Source organism: Narcine bancroftii, chromosome 3, assembly GCF_036971445.1.
Source record: "Narcine bancroftii isolate sNarBan1 chromosome 3, sNarBan1.hap1, whole genome shotgun sequence".
Lineage (NCBI taxonomy): Eukaryota > Metazoa > Chordata > Chondrichthyes > Torpediniformes > Narcinidae > Narcine > Narcine bancroftii.
This window is the reverse complement of record NC_091471.1, coordinates 233,499,712-233,513,874: the sequence shown is the minus strand read 5'-3', so window position 1 is coordinate 233,513,874 and position 14,163 is coordinate 233,499,712. Positions and strand designations below refer to the sequence as shown.

Here is a 14,163-nt window from a genome sequence, read left to right as displayed (position 1 = left end):
AGGGAGGGAGGGGAGGAGGGAAGGGGGGAGAAAATGACACTGTATATATTTATGGTTTATAGTGTGAAAAATAAAAAAAAATTTAAAAAAAGAAAGGGATGGGGGGGCTTCCTCTATTCGAAACGTACCGGGGATGGAGGCTAATGGGGGGTAAATTGGTTGACACAGGCTCATGGGCCGAATGGCCTGTCCCCATGCCATATGTCTAAATTAAAATGTAAACCTCTCTCAACCATCCACATCTTTCCTGTATTGAGGTGACCAGACTGAACACAATATTCAAAGTGGGGTTTAACCAAGGTCTTATAAAGCTGCAACATTATTTTATGGCTCCATAAGGCAATGAAACTGGTCGACGATTTTCAAGAAAGCAGCATTGATTGCAAATCGAAATCGTGAGCTAATCATCCACTGAACCAACGGGAAGATATTAAATTTGCCTCCTACCTTTTGCGGCCTTGCAGAGAGCAGCTTGCACTGGGGGAAAAAGAACAAAAAATGTGTTTCAATACCTGCTTTATCAGCGGCAAATCCAACACCCACAGACAAACACACAGATGGGCAGACAGGCTATCGGTGACTCGAGGCAAGGAACCCACACAGGCTGCGGCCTGCTGGTGGCTGCGGTCGAAGGACTCGCATCAGGCTGCAGAAGGCCCGAGTCGGGTTGAAGAGGGTCCCAGGAACCTGAAGGCCAGCCCTCACCAGTACAAGGACAGCCTGTTCCCCACTGCCATCAGATCCCTGAATGAACAATGGTCCACAGACTCCATTTTTCTTGCACCTTTTATATTTATTTTGTAAGGTGGTTTATATAAATGTTTGCCCTGCCGCTAAGCATCGGGTTTATGACTTGTTCATGACAATAAATTCTGATTCCAGTCTACTCGAGTCATCTGGTTGTACAAGTACAACTCGACGAAACAGCGTTCTCCACTCCTCGGTGCTAAACATGCAGACGCACAACCAGACGTAACTCACGTACAGAAAAACAATACACAGGCAGGGCAAGCATTTATCTAAACAAATACATACATTGATGTCAATTTGCCCACATGAGAGTCTCAGAGGGTTTAGTGTGAGTAGTTCCTTGGGTCGGTCAGCATTCTCACTGATATTCCAGCATCTCTTCCCCGGGGAGGGGGGGGGGGGAAAGAGCAGCTGAAAGATGCCGTGTGCTGGGGGGAAGAGGATAGAAGGGGGTCCTCAGTGATATTGCGCGCCCTCATCTGGCGGTGATCCAGGTCAGTCAGTGTGGTGTGCAAGGAGTCTCAAAGTGATCCTCTCTGCTGCTCTTGCGGCCCTGTGGATCGACTCCAACCCATTTCTCTGCAGCAACCATCGTAAGACGCTGCCTTACTTTGGGTTTCCTTGCACCAGGTTTTTTTTAGATTGTCAGCTGGTTTATATCAGTGATGTAACAACAACAACATTAGCAAAACCAAGGAGATGATTGTGGACTTCAGGAGGAAGTCAGGGGGGACACATCGAGGGCTCAATAGTGGAGAGGTTCAAGAACTTCAAATTCCTGGGTGTCTGTGGCTCAAGTAACCACAAGCAGAGACAACATTAAAGGCTTTAATATGCAGAAACATCGAGCATGTCTCTACATGCTACTGGCCCAGGTCCAAGGCTGGTGTGGAGGGAGGAGACTAAGGGCTATCAGCCTTTATTAGGGGATCTTATGGGGAGGAGTTACAGTCTAGCAGTTGCACAGTCCAGTGAGGTCAGACCTGCACTACTGTGTTCCACCACAGTGTCAGCATCTCCGAGGATCGGTCCAGGAGCCTCCACATCGATGCCATACAAGGAAGGCTTGCCAGCAGCTGTATTTTGTGAGGTGTCTGAGGAGATTCAGTCTGTCACCAAAGACACTTGTAAACCTCTACAGGTGTACCGCAGAGAGCATTGTGGCTGGTTGCATCCCTGCCTGGTATGAAGGTACCAACACTCAGGACAAGAATAAACTCCAGAGGGTTGTTAACTCGGCCTGCCACATCACAGGCACCTGACTTCACTCCATCAAGGACATCGACATGAGGTGGGGTCTTCAAAACGCACCCTCTATCCTCAAAGACCCCCACTGCCCAGGCCAGGCCCTCTCTGCTCTGCTACCATCGGGGAAAATGTCCAGGAACCTGAGGATGAGCACTCAGTGGCACAAGGACGGCTTCTTCCCCGCTGCCATTAGATTCCTGAATGATCATTGAACCAAAGACACTGCCTGACTTGTCGTGCAGTTATTTTAACAGTAATGTCATAAGTTGGCTATACTATGAATGTTTGCGCTGTGTCGCTGCTGCAAAACACCAAACTTGGTGACTTGTTCGTGACAATAAATCCTGATTCTGATTAATTCTTAAATTTGGACACGCAGCACGGTAACAAAATAAACCCAATGCCCACTCTGCATCTCCTTTCGAACATAGAACCCAGATTTTGATTCTGATAAGTGTTAGGTCTGCTTTGTTCATGAATGAGTGAGACAAACACCAGACTGAGTCGAAATCAGGGTTCTTTGTTCTTTATTACCGGATTGTAACACTTGCGACTAACCATGTTAGTCGGAGAATGCATTCTGCCGTTATCAGCAAAATGGTGATTTTTTATACCCTTGGATATGTGCTTAGAACATCATCATATCATTACTTGTCCAATGACTAAAACTGTTGCTATCCTTTCCCTGCTAGCTTCCTGCCTCTCAATCCATCAATGTCTCTCTTATCTTGTAAGTACAAGGATGCATTCACATCTTGTTACAGCCCTGCACATTCCCATCTCATGATGTTTTACCTAACAGGAGTACAAGGACACCTCCCCTTCTTGTTACAGCCCTGTACAGGGTAACTCCTTACACATTCCCATCTCATGATGTTTTACCTTACATAAGGAAAAACTGGTTGCCCTCGCACATCTGGACATGCGGAAAGTACACAATGAGGTTCAATGATCACCCAGCAGCAAGATTCGTGGACCGTGAATTAAAAAGTGATGTGAAAACCTGAATATAACATTGGCTCGTGGACAGGAAAAATATACCACCAGTTAAAAGATATGGTTTTGTAATTATTCAGTGTAATTCCCCAGTGTCTGGTTACTGAGGCCAGGATCTTTCTCAAGAGATATTAATAGCTATTTTGGGGACGGTGTTATTTCCTGTTTTCATACGAAGCAAAATGCAAAGACTCAAGGGGAGGGGGCAATCCAGTTTATGGTTTTACATTGGGATTGGTGGGTTGAGCATGAAGGTCCAACATCACAAAGTAACTGAATTAACCATTGCAAAGTCAGATTTTGCACCAAAATCCGTTCACTCTCAATTAGAATGCGGAATATTACAGCAGAGTTCTGGCCCTTCAGCCCGTGATTTGGTGCCAACCCATTTTTTAAAAAGTGCTAAACCCTTCCTAGCCCATAGCTCTAGTTCCCTTTCGTCTGTGTGCCTGTCCAAGATCCCCCAATAGTCCAGCCACCACCAGCATCCCTGGCAAGGCATTCCAGGCACTCACAACTTTCTGGGTAAAAAAGAATTTACCCCTAAAGTTCCCTCCCTTCAGTTTGTACAGACATCCTCTGGTGTTTGCTGATCCTGCCCTGGGAAACAGGTGCTGGCTGTCCACCCTATTGATGCCTCTCATAATCTTGTAGGCCTCTGTCAAGTCTCCTCTCATCCTTCTACACTCCAAAGAGAAAAGTCCCAGCTCTGCAAACCTTGCCTCATAACACTCTGTTTCCCAATCCAGGCAACATCATGGTCAATCTCCTCTGCCCCCTCTCTGTTGCTTCCCCATCCTTCCTGTAATGACGTGACCAGAACTGAAGACAATTCTCCAAGTGGGGTCTCATCAGAGATTTGTAGAGTTGTAACATGACCTCTCTACTCCTGAACTCAATTCCTCTATTAATGAAGCCCAGCATCCCATTGGCTTTCTTAACTCTCCGATCAACCTGTGCGAGATATATGGATTTGGACCCCAAGGTTCCTCACTGTTAAGTAACCGACCATGAACCCTGGACTCAGCCCTTTGGTTTGTCCTTCCAAAATGCATCAACCCACACTTATCCGGATTGAACTCCTTCTGCCACTTCTCCACTCAACTCTGCGTCCCGTCCATATTCTCTTGTCACCTTCAACAACCGTTAGCTCCATCCACATCTTCTCCAACCTTCACGCAATCCACAAACTTTCTGACCTATCCTTCCACCTCTTCGTCCAGGTCATCTGTACAAATCACAAAGAACAGGAACCCCAGAACAGATCCACACAGCAACTCCACCGTTCCTGTCCTCCAGGCTGAACATTTCATTATCTATATTTTCCATATTAAGTATCCTTTTTAATTAAATTAAGTTTTCAAATTGTCTTGAAGTTGGTTTTTCAGCAGCTGTTTTAATTTTTAACCAAGTTTCTCCTCAGCTGCAGCCAAGAGAGACTTTTGGTGCAGATGTACAATGTACATGAGCCCCGAAATGTCGGCAATGGACTTTTGCTACAAAAAAGTCATGGTCTGACCTGCTGGGTTTCTCTAACAGTTTGTGTTTTCACTACACTGTATGTGACGTAAACTGATTTCATTTCCATTACCTTTCACCAATAGGAGATCTTTATACATAATTGAGTTGCAAAGAGTGGGAATGGGCCCGACAGTCCGATCTGATCACACCAGGGGGGAGAATTTTCCCCATCCACACGAGGCCCATATTTCGTCAAGATCCGGCGCAGTTGATCTTGCCGTCAGAGCAGCGGCTTTACAGCGAATGAGACCTGTGAGGAATTTGCACGTTCTCCCCTTCCCCCACGTGTCTGCAGGGCATTTTCTCTGGGGGGGGCTCCATGCTTCAAACATGTACTGGGGTGTAGGTAAAATGGGGTGTCCATTGGGTGGCATGGAGTCGTGGGGCTGAATTGGCCTGTCACGGTGCTGCATGTCTAATAAGATCATAATGAAAATCCCTCTGAGCCCATCCTATCCATGTAACCCAGTGGGTCTCAACCTTTCTCTTTCCATTCACAGACCACTTGAAGTATTCCTTGTACCATCAGGGCTCTGTAATTAGTAAGGGATTGCTTACGGTGGGATGTGAGTGGAAAGAAAAAGTTTGAAAGCCCCTGTTTTAATTGTCCCTCATTGACTCGTGATGTGCACAGTTTCAGAACTCCAAAGGAAAAGGGCCAATGACCATTTTTCTCAAGCAAAGTATTTCAGTAAACAATTGGGTTGAGAGCAGCGATTCTCAACCTCACTTCCCACTCACAGACCACCTTAAGCAATCCCTTACTGATCACAGAGCATCGATGGCTCAGGGATTACTTCAAGTGGTCTGTGAGTAGTTAGAAAAAGGTTGAGAACTACTGATGTAACCATTCAGCATTGCATTGGAACCTGCATCTGACACCTCCCCCTGAAGCCCATTCCATGCACCCACTTCCCTCAATAGAATAAACCTTCCCCCTCAGTTAAAACTCCCCCAATCAAATCAAACCTGTCCTTGTCTTACCGATTCCCCTACCTTGGGGAAAAAGGCCTGACCTGATCTCTCATGATTTCTGGACCTCTGTGAGATCAAATTTCTGCTCTCCAACGAAGAAAGCCCCAACATGCTCAATCTCTCCCACTGACTCAGGGTGCTTAGCTGGGCCTGCTAAGCTCCTCAGTCATATTGCAAATAGTCCACAGTAAGACCAAAAAACATAGGAACAGGAATAACCTATTCAGCCCATCAAGTCTGCACCGTCATTTAATCCAGAGAACCATTACCACAGAGAAACAGGCCCTTCCACCCTTCTAGTCTATGCCAAGCGACTTTCCTGTCTCATGCCACTGATCTGCACCCAGTCCAAAGCCCTCTGTACACCTCCCATCCAAATTCCTCTTAAATATTAAAATTTAGCCTTCAACTAATTCAACGCTCCCACCCATCTGTTTGAAGAGGTTCCCCTTAAGGATCCCCCTAAACTTTTTCCCTAACCCAAGTCCTCTGGTTTGTCTCTCACCTACCCTCAGTGGAAAAAACCTGACCTACATTTACTCTGTCTAACCCCCTCATAATTTTAAATACCCTGATCAAATCTCCTCCTCATTCTTCTAAACTCCAAGGAATAAAGTCTGAACCTGTTTAACCTTTCCTGAAGTCCAGGCGACATCCTAGTACATTTTCTCTGCATTCTTTCAATCTTATGGATCTCTTTCCTGTAGTTAGGTGACCAAAACTGCACACAATTCTCCAAATTTGACCTCACCAATGTCTTACACATCTTTACCATAACATCCAAGTCCTATATTCAGTACTTCGATTTATTAAGGTCAATATGCCAAAAGCTCTCTTTCCAACCTTATCTCCCACTCAGCCCCATTGCCTGGCCCTCTCTCTATAACCTTTGATGCCCTGGCTAATCAAAAACCTATCAAACTCCATCTTAAATACACTCAATGATTTGGCCTCCACAATCATCTGTGGCAATGAATCCCACAGTTTCATCACCCTCTAGCTCAAGAGGTTCTGACACATTTCTATTCTAAGCGGACGTCTTTCAGACCGGAGGTTGTGCCCTTATGTCCTGGACACATATTTTGCCAAGTAATGTTGGTAGACATTTTAAGTCGGAGGTAGCAAAGGATAAAATGCCATTCAGCCCTTCAAGTCTGTATCGAACCATAGAATGCTACTGCACAGAGACAGGCTGTTTGAGCCTTCTAGTCTGTGCAGATCATCATCTCGCTAGTCCTCCTGACCTGCTTCCATTCCATAACCCTTCAGCCCCTCCCATGTATATATCCAATTTATTCTTAAAGCTCAAGATCGAGCCTGCGTTCCCCACATCAGATTGGCAGCTTATTCCACACTCCCACCAACTCTCTGTGAAGAACTTCCCCTGAATGTTCCCCTAAATCTTTTCCCTTAATCTAAAAACTATGACCTCTCGGATTGATCTCCTCTAATCTGTGGAAAAAGCTGATTCACACCCACTCTGTCTATACCTCTCATAATCTCGTGAACCTCCATCTTCTACACTCCAAGAAATAAAGTCCTAACCTGTCCAATCTTTCCCTGCAACTCAACTCCTGAAGACCCAGCAACATCCTAGTAAATCCTCTCTGCATCTTTCAATCTTATTGATATCCTTCCTGCAGTTCGATGACCAGAACTATACACAATTCTCCAAATTTGGCCTTACCGATGTCTTAAACAAATTCAACATAACATTCCATTTCTTGTACTCAATGCTTTGATTGATCAAGGCTAAGATACCAAAAGCTTTCTTTACAACCCTGTCCACTTGCGACACCACCTTCAGGGAACAAGTATCTGTATTCCCAGATCGATCGCCCTGCTCCTCTGCACTCCTCAGTGCCCGACCATTTACCATGTACATCCTACCTTGGTTTGCCTTTCTAAAATACATCACCTCACACTTCCCTGCATGAAACTCCATCTGCCATTTGTGGCCCATTCTCCCATTTGGTCCAGATCCCTCCATAACCTTGGAAAATCTTCCTGGCTGTCCACAACACCTCCTATTTGCTGATCCAATTTCCCATGTTATCATCCAGTTCATTGATGTAGATGACAAACAATGATGTTCCAAACATGGATCCTTGAGGCAACACCACTCATCACAGGTACAACCATTCAAAATGCTAGTGGCTGATCATAGTAACTGTGGCCAAACTACCTGATCCAGGGGTTCTCAACTTTTTTTGCCCGAGGCCCCAGTTTAATTTTTCAAAAAAACTTACTCCCCATCATTAGCTGTAAAAAGTTATCTATTCAAAAGAAGTTTTAATTAAATCAATTACTGCAAGTGTATTTCAATGTGATTCAGGTCGTGAAAACACTGGACACGTTTCATATTCAACGACGACTTCAATATGTTGACCATCTCAACAATTGTTGCCACTTCAGTGGAACGTAGCCCCTGATGTTGGCTGCAGATGTTTTTGATCAAAGGACTAATTTTGTTAGTTTCTATCTTAAATCTCCACGTTTTATCATTTCCAGTCGATTTCCCTTAGCTTGTAGCCAACCACTAACAGCACTGAAGCCACATTCTACTCAATAAGACAATGGAAAATGTATCAATAGTTCCCTTGCTAAAGTCGTCGAGTCTGGGTCTTTCTTTTCAACCTCGTTAGACAGCCACATCCTGGTTCCTTTCACTTGAGACAGAGTTTTCCCAGATTCCTTGTGTTGCAATACTAAGAGAGCTGCAGACAAGTCCACCAGCAATGGCTGAGTTCACCAAGAGGGAAAATCCGTAGCTTTTAAATCACAGAATCTACCATTGAAGTTGGTAACCGACATTTTCAAATGGTCAAACCAACTTTTTAATTATTTCCTAAAATATTTATACACCCTTATAAAATATTCTTAAGGCCTACGCCCCACCAAAATATTCCCACGCCCCACCTTGAGAATCTATAGCCTAATGTCTTTCGCCACAAGAACAATATTCAGAAGAAATAGGAGCAGGAGTGGACCCTCTGATCTGTCGAGCCTGATCCACCATTTCATGAGATCATGGCTCATCTCCACCGACCTGCCTTTTCCCCACATCCCTTAATTCCTCGACTTAGTAAAACTCTATCCAAATTTGTCTTAAATCTATTTACTGAGGTTACCTCCCCTGCTTCCATGGGTAGCGAATTCCACCCTCTGTGAAAAGCAGCTCCTCCTCATCTCCACCCCAAATTCCCTACAGGTTGAACCTCTCCAATTCAGCGAGGTCGGGACCTGGCCATGGCCAAAAATGCCAGAAAGCAGAAATTGGCGCCTAAGGGAAGCCTCTTATGTGAACAAAGCTTAAAACAGGAAATCAGACTGTCGTCAGCTTGGATGGCGTGGCGCTTAGCGCATCGTCTTTAGAGCACTAGCGATCGGAACCGGGGTTTGTGCCCCATGTTTTATGAAGGAAGATGATTCAAATGTACCAGACCACGGAAGTTGCCGGGCCACAGAGCGCTGGATGAGAGAGGTATAACCTGTACCCTGAATCTTAAGGCTGTTTCCCCTAGTTCTGGTCTCCCCCACCAATGGAAACCTCTTACCCTCCTCTATCTTATCTGTGCCTTTCATAATTTTATAGCTTTCTATAGGATCCTGTCGAACTTCCAGCAAGTACAGTCCCGGACCACTCGATCTCTCCTCATAGGCTAGCCCCCTCTGGAATCAACCTGGTGACCCTCCTCTGCTCTGCCTCCAAAGACAGTATGTCCTTCCTCAAGTTCTCTGTACTGGAGCACCACAGGGCTGTGTTCTTAGCCCCCTGCTCCACTCACTCTACATCTACGTCTGTGGCTCGGGACAACAACAAAATCATCTGTTAATCCACGGACACTCGGCAACTCTGAGGGGACCCTGTTAATAAACGGACACCCGGTGCACTGTAATTGCAGCAATTTACCCCCGTTCACACCAAACATCCACAAAAGCATTTTTTCTAGCAGTCAAGATTACATTTTTTTTAATCAAATCCAAGCCTAAAGCTTTGCTGAACAGCCTCACATGTTGGAGCGCATGTTGAAGACCTATTTCTTCTTAGAGATTGAATCTCTCAGCAAACCCTCTCCCAAATCCCACATTAATAATGACCCGTCTTTTAACTGCCAGGGCTACGGATGAATTTTCTCTTCCCTCTCTCACTGGAAGAGGCGGTTCAGGCAATTCCTGCCCATGGCCAATCTGTCTGCCTTCCAGCAGGCAAAAAGCAGACAGGTTCTGCTTGGATAACCTGGCAACATCACAAATCCTGAATTCACCTGGTAAAAATGCCCCCACTCTTCCATTTCCTGGTCTTGCCACCCTCAGTGATCTGTGGACCTGGAGAGTTCAGAAGCAGCCAACGTCCCCAAACGCCCTCCCCACCCCGACCTGCCCATCCGTGGAACCGCAGGCCAGTCGGGTCACGGGACAACTTTTCACAGACCCTCCTTGTTGCGTCTCCCATTAGGACACGCGCTCTCTCATCCCTCGCCCACACACACAGTTTTCATACCGTGGCCGCCGCGGCTCCCAAACCTGCACTTACAGGAGATGAGGGGAAAGCGCTGGTTCCTGCAGCTCCGAGAGCGGACTGACTTCGCAGATCAGTGTCGGGGGAGGAACGGCCACAGAGATGACTGGAAGGTCCCGACCACAAAAGAGGAAATCGCACTGACACCACCAGCCAAACTGCAACTGCACCCGAGCGGGTTTCAACATGATTCTAATCTGTGACTCACATCTGTTGTGTTTTCCCGAGGTTTCTCTGCCAGCATCACATAATGAAACAGGACCCAAGACACGTGGGTCTGCAGCCCCGCGATCAATGGTTCTCATAACTTCTCGGGGGTGGAACTAGGTCTGTGGATGGTCAAAAGGATTAGAGTTCACTCGACTGGATGAGATGAGATTGGACAGGGCAGAATTGGACTGAATTTAATCGGACTGGATTGAATTGGATTGGACATGACAGATTGAATTGAATGACATTGGATTGCATTGACATGGACTGGTTTGCACTGGAATGGATTGGTTTGGAGCGGGTGGATTGGATTGAACATGATGGATTGAACTGAACTAATTGGATTAGATTGGACTGGAATGCATGAGATTGATTAAGCTGTGCTGGACTGGAGTGGTTTGGTTTGGAATGGATTGGATAGGATTGGATTGGATAGCATTGGTCTAGATTGGTTTGGATAGGTTAAGATTGGATTGGACAGCATTGGATAGGATTGGATTGCATTGGTCTGGATTGGTTTGGATTGGATACAATAGGATTGGATTGGAAAGGAGAGGATTGGGTTGGATTGGATACGATAGGATTGGTTTGGATTGGATATGATAGGATTGGGTTGGATTGGATATGATAGGATTGGATTGCATTGGTCTGGATTGGTTTGGATTGGATAAGATTGGATACGATTGGATTAGATACGATTGGACTGGATTGGATACGATTGCATTGGATACGATTGGATTGGATACGATTGGATTGGATACGATTGGATTGGATTGGAATCGAATGGATAAAATGGGATTGAATTTGTATTTCATTGGACTTGGTTGGATTGGATTGGACCAAATTGGTTAAATCAATGGCGAGGGTCAGGTGAAAGGACGATATAAGGGCAAACTCACAACTGGACGTCAAAAGCAGTTCAGTTGGGTTAACTGTATTTACCAAACTGGTGACGAGACCCTTAAATTACCAGCACTTCAGGTTGGATTTGCACCATTATCTGTTTGAGAAACCCAGCCTGATCCAATGCCTAACTTCACAAGCAATTACTTCTCGAGCCTCCTCATCTCCAAACTCAGAGACATGGTTGAGAATGAGCTCCTTTATCTCACTCTCCCTTGAGGGTCTGTCTGAACAAATCCCATTGAGCAACAATAACCTCCCTCAGAGAGTGTGAACCTTCATAAGGACCTCATGGGAAAATAAAGAGGCAGAGTTGGTCGCCTGGTCAGTCGAGCAATAACATCACAGCTCATTTGACTTGAGCCCAGCTCCTGCCCCTGCCCTTTACCCAATAACCAGTCATTCCCCCACCATGCCAAAATCTACTCAACTGTCCAACGAGATACCCAGAACAGCTTCCTTTGGCAGAGAACGCCATGGATTCAGGACTCTCTGGGAAAAGCAGTCTCTCCTCAACTCCAGCCTCAAGATACTCTCCCGTGTGGACCGACCGACCAGTGGAAACAACATTTCTGCTTCTGTATCGTCTATTCCTCTCATAATTTATGTTTCAATATGTTCCCATGTAACTCTCCTTCTGAGAAGAATATTTTGACTGTCTCTTTCTATCCATCTCTCTATCTACCTATCTGTCTCTCTCTCTCTCTATCAATCTATCTACCTACCTATCTCCATCTATCGATCTCTCCATCTATCTACCTAACAATCTCTATCTATTTACGTACTTATCTCTCTCTCTTTCTCGATTTATTTATCTACAGATGGACCGCGATGTGCACGGTTTCAGAACTCCAAAGGAAATGGGCCAATGACAATTTTTCTCAAACATAATATTTCAGTAAACAATTTGGTCTACAGCAGTGGTTCTCAACCTCCCTTCCCACTCACATCCCACCTTAATCCCTTTCTAATCACACAGCACCAATGGCACAGGGATTACTTAAAGTGGTCTGTTTCTGGAAAGAAAAAGGTTGAGAACCATTGAGACAGATGCAGAAAAATGGTTTTCACTGGTAGGTGAGACCCAGAACCAGGGGACATGGCCTCGTGATTTAGGGGAGTTGATTTAAGACAGAGATGAGAAGAAACTGTTTTCCACCAGAGAGTCGTGAATTTGTGGAATTCTTTGCCCAGGGAAGCAGTTGAGGTGTCGTCATTAAACATATTTAAGGTTCAGTTATGTGAAAAAGGAATTCAGGGATATGGGGAAGAGGCAGGTCGGTGGAGTTGAGTCGATGATCAGATCAGCTCTGGCACAGCAGGATCGACAGGCTGGATGGCCGACTCCTGCTCCTGTTTCTCATGTTCATTACAGCACAGAATCAGGCCCCTTGGCCCTTCTATTATTCTGCCTCGTCGCACTGACACTAGCCCTCCATACCCCTTCCCATCCGTGTACCTGTTCACATTCTTAAATGTTAAAATGAAGTTCCTGTCATTCCCATGAGGCTTTCACGACAATCTGAGAAAGTGTTCTTTGAGAAAATAAACACAGGCAATATTATAACATCGCTTACAGAGGAAGAACATGAACCAGGCACTCTTCATTTGTCATCAGGATGTGGAATCTAGTCACGTCTTGGAATGTGCGGATGGGCTGAATCCACAGAACCTCCCTGGTGGGATGAAGAAGAGTCATTCAAAGGCAACATCTTGCCAACTTCAACCACCGATTCGCAACCCCGTCCCACTGCTGTCTCCTAAGTTCCACTTTGCATTGCAAATCCCTTTGATCATGACGCCTGCATTTCCATAAACACTGCGTTCTTCCTCGGGTCACTGGATATATTCACAAAACGTGAAAGGGACATCTCCTCCGCAATCTTCATCCGTACTGGAGCATCACAGGGCTGTGTTCTTAGCCCCCTGCTCCACTCACTCTACATCTACGTCTGTGGCTCGGGACAACAACAAAATCATCTGTTAATCCACGGACACTCGGCAACTCTGAGGGGACCCTGTTAATAAACGGACACCCGGTGACTCTGTTTTAAGGAAGTTCGAGATGCACCGCACTGTAATTGCAGCAATTTACCCCCGTTCACACCAAACATCCACAAAAGCATTTTTTCTAGCAGTCAAGATTACATTTTTTTTTAAATCAAATCCAAGCCTAAAGCTTTGCTGAACAGCCTCACATGTTGGAGCGCATGTTGAAGACCTATTTCTTCTTAGAGATTGAATCTCTCAGCAAACCCTCTCCCAAATCCCACATTAATAATGACCCGTCTTTTAACTGCCAGGGCTACGGATAAATTTTCTCTTCCCTCTCTCACTGGAAGAGGCGGTTCAGGCAATTCCTGCCCATGGCCAATCTGTCTGCCTTCCAGCAGGCAAAAAGCAGACAGGTTCTGCTTGGATAACCTGGCAACATCACAAATCCTGAATTCACCTGGTAAAAATGCCCCCACTCTTCCATTTCCTGGTCTGGCCACCCTCAGTGATCTGTGGACCTGGAGAGTTCAGAAGCAGCCAACGTCCCCAAACGCCCTCCCCACCCCGACCTGCCCATCGTGCTGGACGTGTCCGTGGAACCGCAGGCCAGTCGGGTCACGGGACAACTTTTCACAGACCCTCCTTGTTGCGTCTCCCATTAGGACACGCGCTCTCTCATCCCTCGCCCACACACACACACAGTTTTCATACCGTGGCCGCCGCGGCTCCCAAACCTGCACTTACAGGTGATGAGGGGAAAGCGCTGGTTCCTGCAGCTCCGAGAGCGGACTGACTTCGCAGATCAGTGTCGGGGGAGGAACGGCCACAGAGATGACTGGAAGGTCCCGACCACAAAAGAGGAAATCGCACTGACACCACCAGCCAAACTGCAACTGCACCCGAGCGGGTTTCAACACAATTCTAATCTGTGACTCACATCTGTTGTGTTTTCCCGAGGTTTCTCTGCCAGCATCACATAATGAAACAGGACCCAAGACACGTGGGTCTGCAGCCCCGCGATCAATGGTTCTCATAACTTCTCG

General features: G+C 46.0%; 1 protein-coding gene across 6 annotated transcripts in view; it reads right to left on the bottom strand.

The window, feature by feature from the left end:
• The window catches only part of LOC138758292 (Fc receptor-like protein 4), a 79,742-nt gene extending 65,791 nt beyond the window's left edge, over positions 1-13,951 (bottom strand). For 4 of the 6 annotated variants that reach the window (XR_011354240.1, XM_069926991.1, XM_069926996.1 and 1 more), the window contains exons 1-3: positions 13,865-13,951; positions 12,703-12,801; positions 448-477 (exon numbers count right to left, since the gene is read on the bottom strand). Coding sequence is in view for 4 of the 6 variants with exons in the window: in XM_069926991.1 (XP_069783092.1) it covers positions 448-477; positions 12,703-12,733 (61 nt within the window). In the remaining 2 variants the exon portion in view is untranslated. Of the gene's footprint in view, positions 1-447; positions 478-10,027; positions 10,207-12,702; positions 12,802-13,831 lie in introns of those variants that run through there. The other 2 variants (XM_069926993.1, XM_069926994.1) reach the window with 2 other exon arrangements.
• Between the last annotated feature and the right edge of the window lie 212 nt (positions 13,952-14,163).